At 46.6% G+C, this 24,008-nt stretch overlaps 1 protein-coding gene across 1 annotated transcript; it reads left to right on the forward strand.

Annotated features, from left to right (window-relative positions):
• Positions 1–5,152: 5,152 nt before the first annotated feature.
• Positions 5,153–15,799, forward strand: LOC307209794 (keratin, type II cuticular Hb3-like; the record flags this gene model as incomplete). The annotated part of the gene is made up of 10 exons (XM_079965161.1): positions 5,153–5,425; positions 7,081–7,289; positions 8,294–8,354; positions 8,503–8,598; positions 10,652–10,816; positions 11,511–11,636; positions 13,101–13,321; positions 14,423–14,454; positions 15,507–15,645; positions 15,730–15,799. 10 exons carry the CDS (start codon positions 5,153–5,155, stop codon positions 15,797–15,799), a joined length of 1,392 nt encoding a protein of 463 aa, XP_079821287.1.
• Between the last annotated feature and the right edge of the window lie 8,209 nt (positions 15,800–24,008).

A 24,008-nucleotide genomic window follows, 5' to 3' on the forward strand; every position in this document is an offset into this window, starting at 1 on the left:
TTTTGTTGCTCGGCTTAGGTGCCAAAATGTTTTGGGCTAGCCCTGCATAGCTGAAACTTATCCCACAGCATACAGCCATGTACATAATGTAAAATATTAGGTTGGTACACTCACCAAGTGGACGACATGTCATTCCAACTAGGGTAGCTTTAGTTACCACCTCTTCGGATGGCCCATCCCCACAATGGAATCACTACTACTTTAAAACCAGCCCCCAAATATGACCCAGTTTCAAATGGCTTGTGTTCCATGTGTAACAACAGCAGAGCTAATCCAACTTCCTCTCCATCTTCCTGAGGCAATCCTGAACAACCTTGGCACCATGGGGATGGGTTGGGGAGCAGAATATTAGTTTTTCCTCTCCCTGCCATGGTCCTGATAAAAATCACATTTCAGAAGCTCTTTCCTGTATATCAGTGGAAGCTCCTATTGGTCTCAAAGGAGGGAATGTTCCTTGGAACGCAAACTGTACCTTTGGATTGGCTATTCTTGTCAGAACTGTAGGAGGGAGAAAGTTAACCCTTCCCCTTCTCCATCCCCACCAACCATAGTCTCAAGGCTGCTCAGATTTTCCCGAGGTTGCTTGCTGTTTAAGTAACAAAAAGTGAGCTCCTTGTTTGCATTCACACACTTAATGTCACAGGCAAGCACAGAGATGAATTCATGCAATCTCACATGCATGTCCTAAGCGCTAGGTCCAGCTTTTACATGAGTAATAGCAATCTGGAGTGCAGATATGAACCATCTCAGCACAGAGCAAAGGTAGCAGATGGGTATGGCTAATATGGTGCCCTTCAGTTGTTTGTGTGACTCTTGTCAGCCCCAGGCAGCCTGGCAAATGGCCGAGGATGATGGGAGCTGGAGACTGACAACCTCTGAAGTATTCCATGTGCACTACATTAGGCCATGCCTAATGTGAAGCCAGGGACGCGGGTGGTACTGTGGGTTAAACCACAGAGCCTGGGACTTGCCGATCAGAAGGTCGGTGGTTCGAATCCCTGCGACGGGGTCAGCTCCTGTTGCTCGGTCCCAGCTCCTGCCAACCTAGCAGTTCGAAAGCACATCAAAGTGCAAGTAGATAAATAGGTACCGTTCCGGCGGGAAGGTAAACGGCGTTGCCGTGCGCTGCTCTGGTTCGCCAGAAGCGCCTTAGTCATGCTGGCCACATGACCCAGAAGCTGTCTGCGGACAAACGCAAGCTCCCTTGGCCAATAAAGCGAGATGAGCACCACAACCCCAGACTGGACCTAATGGTCAGGGGTCCCTTTACCCTTTACCTTTAATGTGATGCCAGCAGCAGCCATACGTACAATATATTTGGGAAATTTGCAAGTGAAACAGCTGGAATCCCAACCAGCATGGCCAAGGTTCAAAGAATTATTCTTCAGAAACATCTGGAGGACCAGATGTTCCCATCCCTGATCCAAAGAGGTGGGGAGGGGAGCTTATATACTCCTCCCTAGTAACCATTATATATTTCGAGTACACACACACACACACACAATCAACAGAAGCCCAACTCTGATTGTACAGGCACCTTTTGGACTGCCCTGAGAAATAAATGATAGGCTGTATTTTTATGGTGAATGTGTCATATCACAACTGCACTTCAATGTTAATGTCTTGAAATTGTGCAAGTATCATTGCGAAACATTAAGTAGGGCAGTATCATTTGCAACATCAACACCTCTAGCCATTGTTAGAAACTTGCTTGCTAGCCCAGCAGTACTAAATTTCTGTGGTGTGTGAAGCATTCAGAGAAGAGCAGCTTCACAATACAATGGAAACTAAGAGGGTTTGCTCAAGATCACATGCATTAATAGTTAGGAGAGAGGTGCTACTATTATGCTTACGACTACATGAAAAATATAGGCACACAAGACCCCTATAAATTTTGCTGATGTTTAGGGATGGGAGACAGATTTGATTTTGTTTGCATTTTGATGAAAAACTACCCAATTCATGCTTCTCGAACCAATACACGAACCGAAACACAGCTACCCATCGGAATGCACACTTCTCTGAGTTTTACAAAGCAGTTCTCCAATGAAACTATGTGCATATATGTTAAGGGAAAGTGCACACAAACATTGATGTAATTAGTGAAAATAGCATTGCATTAGGGAAATTGCTTGCAAAAATACGTGGATTAGGAAAAATGTGCTCTAGAGTGATGCCAATTTTTCACGAGCATTAAAATAAATAAATAAATCCAAAGATTACTGTGGAAACAGAGAGGAGAGAATTTAAGATTGGAAAAGGGAGATCCATCTGTCTCTAATAATGTTTCTTCCTTTGCCTTGAAATCCCCGCAAAGCTTTCGTGTGCTTGAGTTTTGCTTTACCTGAAATTCAATGGCAATGTTATTGAAACATTTTAAAGCTTTTTTGGAATTTCCTGTGAATTTTTGGAATTTCCTGTGAATTTCTCAAATTGCCAATTACATGAAATTCACAGGCAACTCTAGCCCCTTGACCAACAATAGCCATAGATGCAGTCCATGCACAGAGCAAAGAATGGGACTGTTGCACTAACCCCACCCCTGATGCCACGTAGCTGGCTAAGCCTCAGTACCTGGCCTCTGTGCTCTATGCATGTACAATTACTCATGCAGAGGGGCTTCACACTATCAGGAGGGCTGTGCAAATGGGGGGTCCCAACCACAGAAACGTGTGAAGGGGCTTCTCTTTACAACTAATCTAGCGATTAAAACACGGACGTCATTAGAGATTGCTCAGATAAAAACAGATGCAAGTGAATAATCTTGATATACCAATAAGGAGAAACCTGAAAGCATCTTCCAGTTGAAGGGACGGAATTGGCTTCAGGATGTGCGCATCTTCCAAGGTCAGTCTGACTTGGCATCCTTTAAATGGTGATGAGCTATTCCCTCTTGCAATTTAAAGGCTCTAATGCAGTTGGATTAGGCACATAGGAAGCAACCTTCTATAGCGTCATGCTGTTAGTCCATCTAGACATGTATTGTCATGGCTCTCCAGGACCTGGGGCTGAAAGATCTTTCCCATAAGCTGAAACCTTATTCTTTTAACTGGAGATGCCAGGGATGGAACCTGAGACCTTCTGCATGCAAAGCAGGTGTTCTACTATGCTATGACGACTGGGTCTTAAGAGTGCACATACACAAACACAACCCAAGACGTTTTGCTGCTTGGAGTGGAGGATGAAAAGGCACCCACCCTATTCTACACACACAAGCAGACTGACTGACCGACCTTCAGATCATACTTCAACACTGACGGCAGGGCAGGGCCCTTCAGCACCTAAGGGCAGCAGTCTAGCTTGTTTAGCTTGGGACAGAGGGCAGGCTGCATGTCATACACTTCCAGCAGCGGAGTAGGGCCAGAGGGTTTAGGAGTATGGCAGGCAGGCAGCTACCACTTTACCACACACAGAGAGAGAGAGATCGAGAGATCTGTGGGGACACAGAGATCACATGTACCCTCTGAGACAGTTCTACCCCACATCACCCTTTAGCCTGGGAAGGAGTAACTCCAATAACTGTGCTTGAAGCCCACATGCTAGAGACCTCCTATACTCCTTTCTGAAAGGCAAGTCCCCCTCACAGCTTAAATAATCCTGAAGGGGTAGTAGAATTTGGCTTCAGTGAAGCAGAGCAAAAAGGTAAAGGTAAACGTACTCCTGACCATTAGGTCCAGCCGTGGACAACTCTGAAGTTGTGATGCTCATCTCACTTTACTGACCAAGGGAGCCGACATTTGTCCGCAGACAGTTTTACCGGGTCATGTGGCCAGCATGACTAAGCCGCTTCTGGTGAACCAGAGCAGCGCACGGAAACACCGTTTACCTTCCCACCAGAGTGGTACCTATTTATCTACTTGCACTTGACGTGCTTTCGAACTGCTAGGTGGGCAGGAGCTGGGACCGAGCAACAGGAGCTCACCCCGTTGCAGGGATTTGAACCGCTGACCCTCTGATTGGCAAGCCCTAGGCTCTGTGGTTTAGACCACAGCGCCACCCACGTCCCTGAAGCAGAGCATAGGGTGGCCCATATTTAGACCCCAGGCTGAAGAGGAATGAGAGGCAGGAGGAAGTTAAATGCTACATACAGTAAGAGATGATACTAATACAGTGAAGGCAACATCTGTCAGCTACTTATTGGGGGTGAAGAGGGGTCTCCACTGAGGGTGACCCCATAAGTCTGCAGCATGATGTGTTGATGGCCGCATTTTTCAGGGAGACTGTGTGAAACCCATGCCTGTCATTGCATTCCTAATTCTGTTTCCACTTCACAAAGACTCTGCTTCTTCAGCAGCTTAGAGAGATTTTGCAAAAGGTCCCATTGTGTTGCGCAGCAATGACTTTGCTACATCAAAGCAACCTTTCATCTCCAGGCAGCACGGCTGATAATTAAGCCTCCCAACATTTTTGGGTGTGTGTGGAGATCATAGAGCCTTAGAGCTGGAAGGGACCCAAGGGTCATCTAGTCCAACCCCCTCATTATCTTTGCTAAGAGGTCTATAAACTGAGATGCAGAGGTCGCACAGCCAACTGCCGACAAAACCAGGAAGGGGTGTCAACTTCAAATCCCAACTTCTTGATATCTGCATCATAATTACAAGTCTAGTTTCCTCCATGTATAAAAAGGGGAAGGTGGAATCAGCCCTTTAATACAGCATTGTAGATGCTGTAAAAAAAAAAAAAAAGGCCTTTGTGAAATCCCTGAAACTCTTTTTCATCTACCAGGTGATCAGCCACCAAACAGTGTGGATGAGCACATGGGGAGTTGGTTCCCTAAATGTCCCAAGCTAATAAATGTCAGAGAATTTGCTTTCTCTTCCATTTCAATGCTGGCCAAACCCAGCTGTCCCAAACAGATATAAAGGGAGCATTTCACCGCAGTTAACCACACTACCTCTGCCTCTTTTGCGTTGCAGTTTCGCTTCCCCCTTTCTTCTTCCAACTTCTGCTCTCCTACAAAACCATGTCTTGCCACTCAAACTCTGCATGTGGCCCCAGGAATTTCAGCTCCTGCTCAGCTGTCCTGCATCCTGCAGGTCATGCTTCCCGGGTGAGCACTTCCTGCTCTGCTAAGGTCACTGAGATCAGCTATGGAGGAGAGGGTCATTTTAGTAGCAGAAGCCTGGGTGGCACCGGTTCATGTGGCCCCAGGATGGCTGCCAACAGTTGCCTGCCTCCGCGGTGTGGATACAGCTGTCATGGTGCCAGCACTGGATACGGCTATTGTGGTACTGGATACGGCTATGGTTTCAGGCGCTCTGGAGTCTGCCCACCCTGTTCACCTGGCATCACCCCCGTCACTTGCAACGAGACGCTGCTTCAACCTCTCAACCTGGGGATCGATGCCACAGCCCAGGCAGCAAAATGCCAAGAGAAGAATGAACTCCAGTTCCTCAACAGCAAGTTTGCCTGTTTCATTGACAAGGTGAGTCATGGAAGGGCTATAGCTCAGTGGTAGAGCATCTGCTTTGCATGCAGAAGGTCGGTCCTAGCTTCAGTCCCTGGCATCTCCACATAGGACAGGAAAGTCCATTGCCTTGGAGAGAGACACTGCAATACTGACATAGCTGTACCAATGGTGTCACGGTCCGGGTTACAGGCAGTCGGAGTCCCGGCTTGGTATGTCGGGACCGGGGTAGAGATCAGGAATCAGGAATCAGCAGTCCAGGGTCAGCAGTCCAGGGGTCAGAAAGCCAAGAGCCCACAAATCAGGAAACCAGGATTCAGGAAGCCAAGGGTCCAAGGGTCAGGAAACCAGGAGTCAGGAAGCCAAGGGTCCAAGAGCCAGGATGCCAGGAAGCCAAAGCACAGCTAGGTGGGTAGCATGATGCTGTGGCAAAGAGCCAGAGGGAAATGCTGGTCTTATTACCCCTCCTGGCCCTTGACACCAGGTGCTATGCGTCTTCTGTCAAGCCTCACCTGTGTGGCAGTGCCTTGCCCTTCCAGGCCAAACTCAGGAAGGCCCCAGTCCTGCGAGGCCCTACCAGTCACAGGGCCTGGCTCCTGCACGCACTCCTGACAAATGGTCTAACTCTGCATAAGGCTGGTATGTTCCAAAGAGTTTGGCAGGGAATGTATACAGAATGCTTATACCTGAGATTGGAAGATCAAGCATCACTCTTTGGATATATTTCAGAAGCAGCCAAAGTCACATCATAGATGATCTGAATCTAAGCTGGCCTGTTACTTGCAGTGGGGTGGAGGAGGCAGGTGGCATCTCATCAACTTCCTCTGTGTGTTGTGAAGACAGTGCCACAAAACGCGCTGTTGGAGATTGATCAATATGTCTTTTCAAAAGGAGGAGAGAAAATAGAGCGCCGTTGCACTCATGTAGGTTTCCCAGAGGCATCCAGTTGGTCATCAGGAAACAAAATGTTGGACCAAAAAGGCCTTTGTTCTGATCATCCAACATGACACTTCTGACATTCTTCTGCATATAGTCGGGCTGGAGGGCCTGATGTCCTCCAGATGCTGGACTACAGCTCCCATCATCCCTGACTATTGAGCAGGCTGGCTGGGACTGATAGGAGCTGGAGTACAACATCTGGAGGGCTGCAGGCTCCCCATTCCTGATACAGAGGATAATGGTAGCTAAATTAAGCTTGCTAGATTAGACAGGCCTTTGATCTGACCCAGGTTGCTCTTCAGCAATTAGCACTGGGATAGCAGATCAAGCAGACCCACAAGTCAGCGGGGCGCAGTCTTCTCCTCTATGGGAAGACCCGTTGTATTGCTACTAAAATGATAGTCATTGTTTCTCAGTTTGCACCTATACCTATAACTCAGCACATGCACATTTTATGCAAATGGGTGTCCCTTATTTAGTGATGCATTTCTTCTTGTTTGGCAATGAGCATGTAGTCATTCTATACCAGCAGGGCTTTTCTTATGCTTTCAATGGTGAGGTGAGTGCAACTTTACAGTTCTGCAAAACCCACTGAGCTTAACGGGACTCAAGCACGCACCTGGACCCCTGGAATGACCCTCTTTGCCTTTCATATTGGAATCAGTTCTGATTCAGCCCTAAAATTAAACACTCCTGTCCTGATGGGGGGAATTATTGTTTCCTTTGATTGACAGGTCCGATTCTTAGAGCAGCAGAATCTGATGCTGAAGACGAAATGGGACTTCTTGCAAGAGAGGAAGTGCTGCAAAAGTAACATGGAGCCCATGTTTAATGAGTACATTGCCAACCTGAAGAAAGAGCTGGAGTGCTTGGAATGTGAGAGGGCACAGCTGCAGGCGGAAATGAAAAACTGGAGTGACACCCTGGAGTGCAACAGGAAAAAGTGAGTGAGATCCATCATCTCAACCTACTAGCAGAAGGACATGCTGAAATGCAGAGCCCCAACCAGACCTGTGCAGTCCAAATGCAGTCATAAGCTACATATGGTGGCCCACCAGCAGATCAGTAAATGGTGGCTACCTCTGGTCATGCCTCTTCTGGCCTTGTGTGAAATCTTCCTTGCCAGCTGTGTGACACATCTGGAGTCCTGATCATTACAGAAGACATGGAGGGGATGGAAGGCAGAATGGGCAAGAGAAGCCACAATTCTGCCTCATGTGCCAATGTTCTGGGGCAGAGACAGGGAACCTGTAGCTCTCCAGATGTTGTTGGAATCCAACTCCCACGTGTCCCGGTCAGGGATGATGAGAGCTGTAGCCCATCAGCATTTGCAGGGTGTTACACTGACTAGCCCTATAGGCCAGCTCTCTCTTTTGTGATTTGTCAAGCCTAGAGTTCATTCAGGCTTCCAAGGTCATCCCAAAATGAACACGAGCAGAATAATTTTGGATGAGATATGCACAAGTACCTGATAAGCACCACCTGTAATAAAGTCCTGTAAATACTGTATTTTTCCGTGTATAAGACTAGGATTTTTTCCTTTAAAACAATGTAAAAAATTAGGGGGTGTCTTATACATGGGGCCATCTCCCCCAATTTTCTTAAATATGAGTCCCCCAAAATAGGGGGCGTCTTATACATGGGGGCGTCTTATAGAGGGAAAATACTGCATTTCACTCTTTGCCTGGGTTTCCCCTTTACTTTTAAGATCTTGTTTCAGATGCCCAAATCCCCTGAATTTTTGTTACATTTCTTTTTGCATGCTTGTTTTTGTGCTGCTATTTTATTGATTTGCAGTTTTATTTTTGTTTTAATGACATTCTTCTTTTGTTTTATACCGTTAATGGTTTAGAGGTTTTTAAAATATCAAGCAGTCTGTAAATGGTTTTATAATAAATAAAATAAACATTCAGATGTGGGGCCAAACTGTTTCACTTACCTCATCAGGTTCGAAGAGGAGTGTCACCGCCGCACATGTGCTGAAAACGAGTATGTGACTATTAAAAAGGCAAGTGGCAAGTCTTCCAAAATATGGCATTTGTTTCTAGACCCGAGTGGGTTTTAGCACTATTCTTGTCCTAGCATGTTGAATGATAATTGTTAAGAGTCATGGCTTCTTATCAATATTTCTTCATTTCATTCTCATGTTCCCATAGGAGGTGGATTGTGTTTTCATGGACAAGTCAGAAAAGGAGACTAAAGTGGACGCCTTGAGGAAAGACATCTCCTTTTTCAGAGCTACCTTTGAGGAGGTAAGGCACTCTCCCATTCCATACAGAAATGGAAAACCCGTGGGGTTTTTGGACCACAGCTCCTATCCCTTTTGACAGGTTGTAGCCCAAAAGGCAAACACAAAGATTTTTGAATTGGGGTAAGAGCTAAGAAAGTAAACCATGTTAGAACTAGATCAGACAGAGATATTCTTGACCTCTCAGGCAGAAAGCAGAAGCTTTGGTGTGAGCCTCCATGTAGCTGAGAGAACATTTGGATTCTTTTTGATGCCAAGACCATCAACTAACCCTAACCCATTACTGCCCATGGTATTCAACCAGCCCACAATACTGCCAGCTCAAAGCAAATCAAACATTTCTTCATAGAATCATAGAATCATAGAATCATAGAGTTGGAAGAGACCACAAGGGCCATTGAGTCCAACCCCCTGCCAAGCAGGAAACACCATCAGAGCACTCCTGACATATGGTTGTCAAGCCTCTGCTTAAAGACCTCCAAAGAAGGAGACTCCACCACACTCCTTGGCAGCAAATTCCACTGTCGAACAGCTCTTACTGTCAGGAAGTTCTTCCTAATGTTTAGGTGGAATCTTCTTTCTTGTAGTTTGGATCCATTGCTCCGTGTCCGCTTCTCTGGAGCAGCAGAAAACAACCTTTCTCCCTCCTCTATGTGACATCCTTTTATATATTTGAACATGGCTGTCATATCACCCCTTAACCTCCTCTTCTCCAGGCTAAACATGCCCAGCTCCCTTAGCCATTCCTCATAAGGCATCGTTTCCAGGCCTTTGACCATTTTGGTTGCCCTCCTCTGGACATGTTCCAGTTTGTCAGTGTCCTTCTTGAACTGTGGTGCCCAGAACTGGACACAGTACTCCAGGTGAAGTCTGACCAGAGCAGAATACAGTGGCACTATTACTTCCCTTGATCTAGATGCTATACTCCTATTGATGCAGCCCAGAATTGCATTGGCTTTTTTAGCTGCCGCGTCACACTGTTGGCTCATGTCAAGTTTGTGGTCAACCAAGACTCCTAGATCCTTTTCACATGTACTGCTCTCAGGCCAGGTGTCACCCATCTTGTATTTGTGCCTCTCATTTTTTTTGCCCAAGTGCAATACTTTACATTTCTCCCTGTTAAAATTCATCTTGTTTGTTTTGGCCCAGTTCTCTAATCTGTCAAGGTCGTTTTGAAGTGTGATCCTGTCCTCTGGGGTGTTAGCCACCCCTCCCAGTTTGGTGTCATCTGCAAATTTGATCAGGATGCCCTTGAGTCCATCATCCAAGTCATTGATAAAGATGTTGAATAAGACTGGGCCCAAGACAGAACCCTGTGGCACCCCACTAGTCACTCTTCTCCAGGATGAAGAGGAACCATTGATGAGCACCCTTTGGGTTCGGTCAGTCAGCCAGCTACAAATCCACTGAGTGGTAGCATAGTCAAGACCGCATTTTACCAGCTGTGTGGAGGCCCCAACTATTCGGATGCAGCAGTGGGTGATAACAGCATGGTGGGTGTGGGTGACTTAAGCCCAGAGTCTTCTGTTGAGGTTCATGGGACAACTTCATAATCTTGTGTGGAATAAAATGTGATTGATTAGAGGAGACTATAAGGTAAAGAGGAGCAGGAGCAAGAGGGGGCATTCTAGACTGGGTTGAGCTCATGACATTAAGGCCATTTTAGTGCAAATCCCCCACACCTTAAATCATGCTCACAGAATAATAGGAAGGTAGTATGGGTGGTTGACCTTTAGCACCATCAACTCTTATCAGGGCAGCTGAAGATTCAAAACCAGCCTGGTTCTGGCCGGTTGTTCTTGACCTCCCATCTTCCCAGGCCTTGCTAGCTAGGGCTGAGTCCAGCAACATCTAGAAGATGTTGGCTACCTCTGTCCCAAACAGGCCACCAAAGGCATCCTCCCACATTGGCTAGAGAACATGAAGTGGGGTGTGGAATCAGGTATATTCAAAGGAATTCTTCCATCTTCTCTGAAAAGCGCAGGCCACATCTGGAGGCAATTTCATGAAAGTAAAACTCCATAGTATTGACAGGCCGTGTTCTGTCCCTCTGACAGGAAATCCGCGAGCTGCAGTCTTGCATTTCGGACACCTGTGTCACAGTGCAGATGGACAACAGCCGAGGCCTGAACATGGACTGTGTCATTGAGGAATTCCGGCGTCGGTATGAAGATATTGCCTCTCGGAGCCGGGCTGAGGCTGAAGCTTGGTGCCATTGCCAGGTGATCCCTGTGGTGGAAATATCTAGCATGCCTTAAGGCAGGAATGGGGGAACTTCTCTGATGCCATACAGTGGACATACAGCTTCCACATTTCTGCCTTCAGCAGTGGAGAGTTGTGACCTTTGCATTTTGCTGGGTTTAAGACAGAACTGTGTTTCCCACATGCAAAGATGTGTACAGTGTCAATCAACTGGAGAAGAAGGGGGAGGGAGAACAACTGGTGGATGGGAGGAACCATTGGGCATTGGGACCTGGCAGAATGAGGCACTGCAAGGAGAACAGATTCTCCTGTGGATGGGAAGCATGAGATAAGACAAGGAAAATGAGTGATGGTATAAATAGAAGTGGTTCGTGGTATGGGACGCAATCTAGAGAAGGGAGTTCCCTCAAGGATGGGTGGATGTCAAAGAATGCTCTAGGGGTGCTGTTCAGTTTCTATTGTTTTGAAGTCTCTCCCTTTGCTGAAGCTATTTGCCCTGATATTCATTCACAGCCTCCTCTCTAGAGGGCTTTGGGGTGGGGCCTTTCCATCCACTTCTCCTTGGCCTCTATCTCTTCCCACTGAGGCCACATACATTGGCTACAGCTGCACAGTAAGCGCTGGGCTTCTGAAGGGGAAACAGAGGGGTGATTGTGTGACTTCCCCCACCACACCCGGCTTTCAGTGGTTCCCACGTCTTCTCTTTCGCCTTAGTATCAAGAATTGAAAACAACTGCGGCCAAACACTGTGACAACCTGCGTAGCGTCAAGGAAGAACTTAGTGAGCTGACCCGGATGGTCCACAGGCTGGAGGCAGAAGTTTCAAATGTCAAAGCCCAGGTAAGATGGGACAGTGTTGACTTTTGGAAGTCACAATTGTGAGGTTAGCTGCAAATTAGAAATGTGCAATTGAAGTATCACAGCTGCTTACCAAGGAACCAAGTGACTTCAAGTTCAGTCGAGCAGGAATTTTCTTTGATCACAACAGATCACTACTGGGTACAGAGTTCAGCATGTGGAACAAATGCTACTCTCATCTTTTTTAAAAAAAAAAGTTCCAATTTTTTAGTCCTCAATACTGCTTGAAAACAATTCCAGGTAAAATTGTAGGAGATCTGATGTGAATAAATAGTATGGGGGTAGGGGTAGGGGTGGGAATTCTCTTAAATGAAACTAAGAGTGTTAAGCTTAGTTAAGCAGACTGTCTCACCAGAGTGGTGCATGCTCTAGTTATCTCCCGCTTGGACTACTGCAATGTGCTCTACATGGGGCTACCTTTGAAGGTGACCTGTAAACTGCAATTAATCCAGAATGTGGCAGCTAGACTAGTGACTGGGAGTGGCTGCCAGGGCCACATAACACCAGTCCTGAGAGATCTGCATTGGCTCCCAGTACATTTCCAAGCACAATTCAAAGTGTTGGTGCTGACCTTTAAAGCCCTAAACGGCCTCGGTCTAGGATACCTGAAGGAGCGTTCTCCACCCCCATCGTTCACCCCGGACACTGAGATCCAGCGCTGAGGGCCTTCTGGCGGTTCCCTCATTGTGAGAAGTGAGGTTACAGGGAACCAGACAGAGGGACCTTCTCGGTAGTGGCACCCACCCTGTGGAACGCCCTCCCATCAGACGTCAAGGAAATAAGCAGCTATCCTATTTTTAAAAGACATCTGAAGGGAGCCCTATTTAGGGAAGTTTTTAATATTTAATGCTGTATTATTTTTAACACTTGATTGGGAGCCGCCCAGAATGGCTGGGGAAACTTAGCCAGATGGGAGGGGGATAAATAATAAATTATTATTATTATTGTTGTTGTTATTATTATTATTATTATTATTATTATTATCATCATCATCATCATCATCATCATTATAGTTAGGAAACATAGTTCTGAATTAAGCCATTGTTCTTTGATGAGAGGCAGAGCAAGGGGTGGGAGATTTATTCAGTTTTTATGCATACCAAAGAATAGGACATTAGAATTGATGGACCAGTGGCCTGATCCAGCAAAGCTCCCCCCCCCCCCCCTTGTGTTTAACCATTTTGAAAAGGAAAGATCACAGTGTGGGAAAGAATATACAAAGCAATAATTAACCTATCACTTCACCAGCTCACAAAATCTCCAGGGGAACTCCTGAATTGTTGTGGAATATGCAGAGAAATTATTGGTGTCCCCCAAAACCACTCCTTCTAGTTCTTTAGAGTTTGCAACAAATAAGACATTACATTAACTAGGCAAACCACAGTCCAGGGACCAATATAGCTGAGTTCATGTGCTGTTATGATGCTGTTGCCTTTGCCACCACAGAAAGCAAAACTGGAAGAGGAGGTGGCTGCAGCTGAGGAGCGCGGGGAGATAGCTGTGAAAGATGCCAAATGCAAGTTGGCTGAGCTGGAAGATGCCTTGCACAAGACCAAGCAGGATATGGCCTGCCAGCTGCGAGAGTACCAGGAGCTGATGAACGTCAAGCTGGCCCTGGATATTGAGATTGCCACCTACAGGAAGCTGCTGGAAGGAGAGGAATGCAGGTGAGCCCCATAGAACTGGGTGAATTAGCACACCAGCTGCACGGCAGCACAGTCTAGAGCCCACCAAGCACAAAGTAGCACACTAGCTATGTATTGTGTACATGAGGCTGGATAAATGCATTGTGTGTGTTTTTTGTGCCCGCCCACAACTCCAAAAAGGAGGATATCAAGCACCTGGAAGAGCGTAATGCATGGTGCTCAAAGAGCATATGTTATTGGGCAACTGATATAAGTACAGTAAATAAATATATATCATCAGTAAAGAATAGTTGTATGGGGCATGCTTAACTCAATGGGATAGAAGTTATTCGCTATCACTGTTAAGTCTCCATAGGAGAAGGAAACAGATGAAATCACTAAACCATTATTGAATCCTTGTGGATTTGACTAAATCGTTGCAGGCTTTTAAAAGTTGTTTTAGTTCCTTTAACAGCAATCTGCAATGCAGAAGTACAGCAGGCTAAGTTTTCCTATCACTTCACTTGCCAAAAGTGGAGGCTGGCCCATTAGGGAAACTTCAGCCTTGCAGAAATGGATCTAGACACTAGGAGAGGATACATTGTTCAGTTATTATCCTTCCTTGCCAGTGGAACCAGCAAGGAAGAGTGACAGTGGCACTTAGCAACTGCCTTATACCAGATCAGACTGTTGGTCTGCTCAAGTCTAGCGTTGCCTACTCTTGAGAGCCTCAGGAGGAGGATATCTTCCCCATTATCTATTACTCAATCTTTTTAAAAAAAGAAAAAGAAAGGCAAGCTGTAGACGACAGGATTCGAACCTGGGGTCTTCTGCAAGCAAAGCAGGTGCTTCCCCATTGAGCTACAACACTCCCTGCTCTGCCCCATGGTGCCTGAGAGGGTATAGGAAGAAGCTATGGGTGAATCATTGGTGGCCATTGTCAGAAAGCCCCAGAGAGAGGTCATGAGATGAGAAACAAGGGGGCAGGGCCATTCTACAACCTTCATGTGTGATATCAGGCCAAGATTTTTCAGTCGATGAATGATGCATAGCAGTGGTGGTGATTTCCTAGCAAAGAACCCATTTATTTACCATTTATAATAATAACAATAATTTTTATTTATACCCTGATTTGCTTTTTAGGTTGGGTGAGGGAGAATGTGCCGTGAACATCTGTAAGTATTCTGACGGCCCCCTTCTTGGGTGACAGTGGGAATAATGGTTATTAGAGAAGTGAGATATGACCATATTTTCATCATGAGCATTGGGGGGGGGGGGGAGTGGCAGGGGCCCAAGCTATGAGAAAATGCATTCTGTGAGGCCAGAGAGTTGAAGGCCAGACAGTGGTGCAATTAGATAGGTTTAGACTCCGGAATAGTGGTCTTATGGGGGCTCCTTAGTTGGTACTTAGGAGGACTCCCCACGTTAGGGGAAATGTGCATATTTTTTAAATTTTACAGTCATTATGACACTTCTGTGTCCCACTTCATAAGAAAACCCTAGAGCGGTTCAGAAATATGAAGATACAAAATACACGCCCTTAAATATCAAATTCATTAGGTGTTACTCCAAAATGTGGGGGCCCTGACCTCTGCCCTAACATCCCCTCCCCCTGGTCTCCTAGAACCAATAGAGGTATGAAGAAGGCAGAGCAAATACAGGCAAAGTCTCAGATTGCTTGGGAAGCACCAAGGAGAGCAGGAGGCTTAAGGAACTGTAGGAAGGTGGTGGGACCTTCAGTCCTCACAACTGCCCCATTGGGGTAAGATCTACCAGGAAGCGTTGCTCTGCTCACTGGGCCTGGTCTCTCGAGCTGTCTTGTTTCTTTGAATAAAGAGTTAACTTCACTGACGCCATGTGATTTATTGTTGGTCTGCTCCTGACAGTTTTGTGAGTTCACACAGTTATGGAACTCACTCCATGGAAGAGAGTGATGGACACCAACTTGGATGACTTCAAAAGAGGATTGGAGAAACTCATAGAGGATAGGGATATCAATGACTACTAGCTGTACAAGTTATGCTCTGCCTCCACAGTTGGAGGCAGTAATGTTTCTGAATAACAATAACTGGGAGCCAAAGGAAGGGAGAGGGCTCTTGTGCTCAGATCCTGCTTGAGGTCAGGCATATGGTTGGCCACTGTGAGAACAGGATTCTGCAGGCTATTCTTATGTTCTTGTGACTTGACCTCTAACTACCACGTTGCTTTTCTCCCTCTTCCACACCAGCTGTGCGAAGGAGCCAGGGTGCAGTTGTGTGCGACACCGACCCACGACCTGTGTGTGGGCCCCGCGGCAAGATCACGACAACCTGTGGCCCTCGAGTGACAAGCTGCGGGCCAGGCAGAGATTCGTGTGTGGATGCCATGTATCCTTGCAGGGATGGGGTGACGTGTGTTCCTCCCTGTGGCCCACCTTGCGGAGAACCGTGTCCCCCTCCACGGGGTTTTAGTTGTGGGAGTGGCAGGGGCTCCAGTATCAAGTTTGTAGCACCTGCTGGCTACTGCGGACGAAGATACTAGGAAGGGCAACAGGCAGCTGACACAGCGGATGACCAATAATGGCAACCTCCCCCTATTACTGTCTACCAATAGCAAATACTCAAATAGCAGATTTGCCAAACAAACCCCTTTTCAGATGTTACAAATGCCCTGCTGTCAATCTGATATTTATTCAGAAATACTAAAGTGATGGCTCCCACCATACATTTCTACAAGCTGTATGAACTACCAATTTTGCTTAATGACTTGGCTGTTGCAGCACAAATTTGTCTTCTTGGTAGCTATAGTAAATTGGCTTAGGTCCACAGAACACAGCTGTACCATCTATGGATAGTGGGAGCTATTTTGCAATTTTCACCCTCCTCTTGCTGTTGGATGGTAGTGTCTCCCTCCGTCAACCTGTCAGTCTGGCTGTGTGGTTTCAGTCTCTGCGCTCCTACCAGCCAAAATAATCACTTGAAGCCCAAACCTGATCAAAGAGCTTGTCTTTCCAGGACATAATACTTGTGATTAAGTATAAAGATGGCCAGAAACTGCTGTGTGGGTGAAAACATACATGCTATTGTTGTTGTTGTTTAGTCTTTTAGTCGTGTCCGACTCTTTGTGACCCCATGGACCAGAGCACGCCAGGCACTCCTGTCTTCCACTGCCTCCCGCAGTTTGGTCAAACTCATGTTGGTAGCTTTGAGAACACTGTCCAACCTTCTTGTCCTCTGTTGTCCCCTTCTCCTTGTGCCCTCAATCTTTCCCAGTATCAGGGTCTTTTCCAGGGAGTCTTCTCTTCTCATGATGTGGCCAAAGTACTGGAACCTAAGCTTCAGGATCTGTCCTTCCAGTGACCACTCAGAGTTGATTTCCTTCAGAATGGATAGGCTTGATCTTGCAGTTCATGGGACTCTCAAGAGTCTCCTCCAGCACCATAATTCAAAAGCATCAATTCTTCAGAGATCAGCCTTCTTTACAGTCCAGCTCTCACTTCCATACATCACTACTGGGAAAACCATAGCTTTAACAAAACAAAAAACTCCATGGACAAAGACAACAGAAAACATACATGTTCTTTTCTAAATATTCCAGCTGGCATTAACATAGAAGAATGATCAATTTTCATTCCCTATAACAAGGATGGATAAACTTATGGCCTTCCAGATGTTGCTGGACTACAGCTCCCACTGTCTTTGCCCACTGGGGCTGATGGGAATTGGCATCCAATAACAATTCGAGGGCTACAGGTTCTCCATCTCTGCCCTGCAATGTGCATAATGAGACAAGTGTGCCCTTCTACCTCCAACTGACTGCCCTAAGTGCTTCTGTATAATACATTTCTGCCTGCATTTTGTTTTCCATCCTGTTTCTAATAAATGGATTGTGCTGAGCATAAAAAAATAAAAAAATAAAAAATGGTTTGAGGGACTCCATGTTTCCCCCCTCTTCATTATTGCCACACTATTGTCCCTATAAAGGGAAGGATAAAGCATTTAAGTGTGTGTGTGTGTGTGTGTGTGTGTGTGTGTGTGTGTGATTTGTTTAGAAAAAAAGATGACTAAGGGCCCTAAGGTATGCTTGTGAACCTGGATAAAAAGCACTGCCAAAAACTCCCATTGATGTGATGAAATTCTTTTTTTGGCTTGGGGTATTACTAGCAAGCAAGCAAGCAAGCAAGCAAGCATGAATTTCTGCATGAGTAGAATGTGGTACAATGAGGATTTTGATGCTATTGCAAAGGGGAGAAATAATGCAAAGCTATGACAGCCAGATACAAAATGTGATGGTTATGTAAGTTACATCTGCTGAAATACCCTCTGTTCTACAGCTATTGAAGGTGCAGAATCCCACCTGAGAAGCAAGCAAACACTGTGGCAAACCACACATGCATCAGTTCCTGAATTACTTTAAGAATTCTTCCTGGTTAAATCTGAATTTACAGGACAAAGTGAAGAATTCAAGGAAGAAAGAAAAGCAGAATTGGGGGAAATCTAACCCAGAGTTGTAAAACCTATGGACTTCTACATGTGATTGAAATTGAGATCCCATCAGCTCCAGCCAACATAACTAAGATCTGGGAAGCTACAGGCTGCCCAGACCCTTGCTAATCCCTCTTCTTTAGCAGTTGCTGAAATATGCTGGCCTTGAGCAAATAATAGTTTCACTAGATCCAACTGACCTCTCAGGGTCCTTGTTTTGATGACTCCTATGTATGCTGCCTGACCTCACAGGAGAAAAGGTCAGATTAGATGCAAATGGAAACTGAATGCAATAGAAAGGTAAAGGTAAAGGGACCCCTGACCATAAGGTCCAGTTGTGACCGACTCTGGGGTTGAGGCGCTCATCTCACTTTATTGGCCGAGGGAGCCGGCGTACAGCTTCCGGGTCATGTGGCCAGCATGACTAAGCCGCTTCTGGCGAACCAGAGCAGCGCACGGAAACGCCATTTACCTTCTCGCTGGAGCAGTACCTGTTTATCTACTTGCACTTTGACATGCTTTCGAACTGCAGGATCAGGGACCGAGCAACGGGAGCTCACCCCGTCACGGGAATTCGAACCGCCAACCTTCTGATCGGCAAGTCCTAGGCTCGCAATATATCCCTTTCTAAATAATGTACATTGTTTTATGTTCTGGAGCTGATCCAGAGCAGTTTGTCCTGGAAGCAAAATATTTCATGACTGTCAGAGGAAATATCTGGGGTTTTTTTTTTAACCCCTTGTCGAAATGAGATTCTAGGGCAGCCACCATTTTACCAGACATTGGCTGAAGTCTGTAGATGAATATCACAAAACACCTGTGTGTTCTGAAGCCTGGCCAAATTTAGAGGTGTGACCTCTAGTGGTTGTACTAGAGTGGAGCAAGCAGGAGAGGTAGCCCCTAATGTGTAAATAAAATGATACATCCCGAAGATGCCACAGTCTCCGTTGACTTTCATTCCAAGGAAAGGGAACCCTGGGTAAAAGCTGGAGAGCCTGGAGCTTTTCATCGCTTGGAGACTGCGATGTGTGGAACAATTTGTTGTGTACAATATCTACCAGTCCCAGACTCAAAATACCGAAGCCAAAATGACTGGCTGAGTGATAGTTAATTTGTAAACATTTCTAATTACACAATTGGATGAAATCAGGATCTCTTATGCTAAAATCATGGGAATGAAACTGGCTGAGAGGAAGAAGAACACGTCGGGTACAGGAAGCAGCTTTCCAAGGGATTTTCTCATTTTCTTTTGACTCCGGTGCCTTGCAGATTTTCTTGGCAAGAACACAAAGGAAACAAGTAAGGACAACGCTATGATACTAAGTAGAGAGTTATGCTGGCACATACAGCAATTAGGAACTTTTCTCATCCAAATCTCACACACAGTCTTGGAACAGAGATTGTCAAATATGGGTGGGAAAGGCAAGCACAGAACTAGTAGAGTTAACACAAAGAAGGCGGCAGGTTCTAGACATAAGAGCGCTGCTAATAGGACCATAGACACATCTGCCCCTAAAAATGATCTTTCAGCAACTCCTGACACTGCTGAAACCTATGATCCATGCTATCTCTCCTGGGTTCCCTCCCCAAGACCAGAGACACCAAAGTAATTTGCTGTCCCTGAATGTCCAACCTTTGTTCAAGAGTACAGTGGTATCTCGGGTTAAGAACTTAATTCGTTCTGGAGGTCCGTTCTTAACCTGAAACTGTTCTTAACCTGAAGTGCCACTTTAGCTAATGGGGCCTCCTGCTGCCGCCATGCCGCCAGAGCACGATTTCTGTTCTCATCCTGAAGCAAAGTTCTCAAACCGAGGTACTATTTCTGGGTTAGTGGAGTCTGTAACCTGAAGCGTATGTAACCCAAGGAACCACTGTAAAAAGGTAAAGGGACCCCTGACCATTAGGTCCAGTCGTGACTGACTCTGGGGTTGCGGCGCTCATCTCGCTTTATTGGCCAAGGGAGTTGGCGTACAGCTTCCGGGTCATGTGGCCAGCATGACTAAGATGCTTCTGGCGAACCAGAGCAGTGCACGGAAACGCCGTTTACCTTCCCGCCGGAGCGGTACCTATTTATCTACTTGCAGTTTGACATGCTTTCAAACTGCTAGGTTGGCAGGAGCAGGGACCGAGCAACAGGAGCTCACCCCGTCGTGGGAATTTGAACCGCCGACCTTCTGATTGGCAAGTCCTAGACTCTGTGGTTTAACCCACAGTGCCACCTGCATCCCTTGAAGCGCCTGTAACCTGAAGCGTCTGTAACCCTTGAACCTGAAGCATCTGTAACCTGAAGCATCTGTAACCCGAGGTACCACTGTAGTTTGCTGCTAAATCATAGTTGGGTGAGACCTAGCCAGTTCTCTGATGGGCATTTACAGTGGTCATGCAACCAGTGGAGGAGCAACATGCTGCAGCCCCTGGAGCAGAGAACAGGTGGGGGCATGGCTGGCGCATGTCCCGGGGGTGTGGCGCGTGGCAAGCGGTACAGGGCGTGGCACCCACGGAGGCATGGCGAGCAGCGCAGGGGCGTGGTGCATAACCTGCGGGGGTGTGGTGCACATCCAGGGTTGTGTGGCGTGTGCCGTGCATCCCGGGGGTGTGTGTGTGGCCGCGATGGCACCCTTTCCCCAAATGGTGCCTAGGGCAGTGTGCTCTCCTGCCCCCCTTCGTATGCCAGTGCATACAACAAGGACTGGGAGGGGGCCAGTCCTTGTTGCATGACCACTGTAAATAGGCCCAATTGGCCCAATTGGACTACAATTCCCATCAGCCCCAGATAGCATGGCTAGAGCAGACCTACCCATGAGACAGAAGCAACCGTTTTGCTTCTATAGCCTCTCCCTGTAAATATCAAATTAAAAAGGATGGTAAGAAACATTCCCTTGTCTATATACTTTCCTGGGCAACCAGCCGGGAGTTGCTTACAGCATCCTGGCATACAGCTGTGTTGGGGCTACTTCCGCTTCCATACGTGCCACTAGCACTAGTGGTGCTGCAGTAAAACTGCTATTACATTTGCAAAGCTAAGCAGGGTCCAGTATGGTTTCAAATTGGATGGGGGACTGTGTGTTTGGATGGGGTTGGGCTAGAGGACTCCAACTCTGTGATTCTATGATCCTTCTATGATTATCCAAGAAGGGTGTGGGGGCAGCAGAAGCAGGATGACAACAAAAATTATCTCATTTGCCTTTCCCAGCTTTCCCACAAGTTTTAAATGTAATAATTGCATTGTCAGTAGTATCAGCACGATTCTCCCCGCATCCCCAGGCCCCCAGGTAGAGGCAAGAGGCATAGGTAAGGATGGTGAAGTAATCCTAGCATGTTAGAGCCTGCAAAGCAAAGTTCTGAATTTACAAGTTTAATATACATAATAGCTGGTGTGCTCCAGCCTGTAATCCTTCTCACACTGTGTAGCTAGTTTGATATTACAGTGGCACCTTGGTTCTCAAACGGCTTGGTACGCAAACAACTTGGAACCCAAACACTGCAAACCAGGAAGTAAGTGTTCCAGTTTGCGAACTTTTTTCAGAAGCTGAACATGCTCCATTTTGAGTGCCACACTTCTGATCTGATTGTTACACTGAGGTCTGTCTGTTTTTGCTATTCATTTTGCGTTTTTGCTTCTGCAGCTCTTTTTGTTTTGTTTTTGTGACTGCGTGGAACCCAGTTCAGCTACTGATTGATTATGTGACGGCAGTACATTGTTTATTGCTTTCATTTTATGGATCAATGGTCTCGTTAGATGGTAAAATTCATGTTAAATGGCTATTTTAGGGGTTGTTTTCAAAAGTCTGGAACAGATTAATCCATTTTGTATTATTTTCTATGGGAAAGTGTGCCTTGGTTTTGGAACGCTTTGGTTTTGGAACGGACTTCCTAAACGGATTACGTTTGAGAACGAAGGTACCAGTGTAATTGGCTCCCCACTTGCCAAACAAAGGCTTGCAATTAGATTCCCAGATATGAGCCGCAAGCTCATAAGCAGACCATTGGGCAGTCGCAGTTGGTGGGGTGGGGTTGGCAATGGTGCTGAGTGCCTGGCTTCCTGATGCTGAGCATCACTGGCTCTTATGGAGAGCGAGAGGGGTGAGGAGTTCAGTGTGGTGTGGGCAAAGTGGCAGGAGCATCAGATTGGCTCTAACACTGCACTGACACCATGCAGGGCTTGCTGTGCCTTGCCCTCCACACCCCACCCTACCCATAACCCACCTATCAAAACAACGTACTTGATCCTATCACCCACTATCCAAAGCACTATTTTGACCTTCAATCAAGCCACTACCTTCTTGTCTCAATCCTCCTTCTGAAATATGGGAATAATAATATTAGCCTATTTCGCAGAGGGGTTGTAAGGATTCCTGCAATGATATATATGAAATGTCACAAGTAAGCCAGGTATCCTCCAGTGGTCCTGTTTAACTGGAGATATTAAGCATGCAAACCAATAATTCTTTTTTGCTTGGACTTCTTTGAATGTTTGGTGCAGTTAGTGAACATGGTATGCCACAGATGTTTGGGACTTGCATGAGCCCTAAGCAGCTTGCCCAGGGGTCAGGGTTGGCAGTGGTGCTGAGTGCCTGGCTTCCTGATGCTGAGCATCACTGGCTCTTATGGAGAGCGAGAGGGGTGAGGAGTTCAGCGTGGTGTGGGCAAAGTGGCAGGAGCATCAGATTGGCTCTAACACTGCACCGACACCATGCAGGGCTTGCTGTGCCTTGCTCTCCACACCCCACCCCACCCCGGCCTCTGTAAGTGGGTGTGAGGCAGATCTGCAGTAGACAATGCAACCTTAACTCAATTCTTTACCCTTCACTTTATACCAGGGGTCAGCAAACTTTTTCAGCAGGGGGCCGGTCCACTGTCCCTCAGACCTTGTGGGGGGCCAGACTATATTTTGAAAAAAATAATGAACATATGCCCCACAAAAAACCCAGAGATGCATTTTAAATAAAAGCACACATTCTACTCATGTAAAAACACACTGATTCCCGGACTGTCCGCGGGCCAGATTTAGAAGGCGATTGGGCCGGATCCGGCCCCCAGGCCTTAGTTTGCCTACCCATGCTTTATACTGCTCTTTATTATTATGGGTACCTCCATAGTCCACTTACTCTTTCTCCACGAAACAGGCTGAAACAGCCCCACAAGTCTCAACTCTAATACAGATAAAATTCCATTTCACCCCTACTATTCCTACAAAGACCTTTTATGTGCTTTAATAATATTATCATGCCTCCTTTTCCTAACTCTTTTTTTTACCAAATCTTCTAGGAGACCCAGAAAACTTCTCCCCTGCAAACCCCCAAGTTACCCCACCACATATTAAACCAGAGTGATACTTTCTCTTTGCTTATGCAATCCTTTGCTCAATCCCTAATAAACTAGGTGGAGTTCTAGCCCTTCTATTCTCAGTCCTTATCCTATTAATTATACCCATAACCCACCTATCAAAACAACGTACCGTATTTTTCGCCCCATAGGACGCACCGGCCCATAGGACGCACCAAGTTTTTTTGGGGGGAAATAAAGAAGAAAAAAATTATTTCCCCCCCAGGCGCTTGTGGGGCCAGCAGCGCTCTTCTCCCCACCGCCCACCTGCAGACCAGGTCCAGGGACAGCGGGAGGACGCGCTGCGCCTACCAGCTGTCCCCGGAGCTTGCGGGGCAGGCAGCGGGGAGAAGCACGCATCTCCCCGTCAGCTTCCAAACCACATTGGGAGACAGCGGGATGGCGGTGTTCCGCCTCCCCGCTGTCCCCCGACCTTGTGGGACTGGCGCTGCGGCTCTCCTGAAGCCTGGAGAGCGAGAGGGGTCAGTGCGCACCGACCCCTCTCGCTCTTCAGGCTTCAGCGAAAGCCTGCATTCGCCCCATAGGACGCAAATATGGTACTTTATCCTATCACCCACTATCCGAAGCACTATTTTGACCTTCAATCAAGCCTCAATCCTCCTTCTGAAATATGGAAATAATAATATTAGCCTATTTCGCAGAGGGGTTGTTAGGATTCCTGCAATGATATATATGAAATGTCACAGGTAGGCCAGGTATCCTCCAGTGGTCCTGTTTAACTGGAGATATTAAGCATGCAAACCAATAATTCTTTTTTGCTTGGACTTCTTTGAATGTTTGGTGCAGTTAGTGAACATGGTATGCCACAGATGTTTGGGACTTGCATGAGCCCTAAGCAGCTTGCCCAGGGGTCAGGGATGCTGGGAGTCTGAATTTTCTCTGACATTTTTGTAATTTCCACCCGGACACTGCTAGAGACA

This window comes from Podarcis cretensis (genome assembly GCF_951804945.1).
Source record: "Podarcis cretensis genome assembly, chromosome: 2".
Classification (NCBI taxonomy): domain Eukaryota; kingdom Metazoa; phylum Chordata; class Lepidosauria; order Squamata; family Lacertidae; genus Podarcis; species Podarcis cretensis.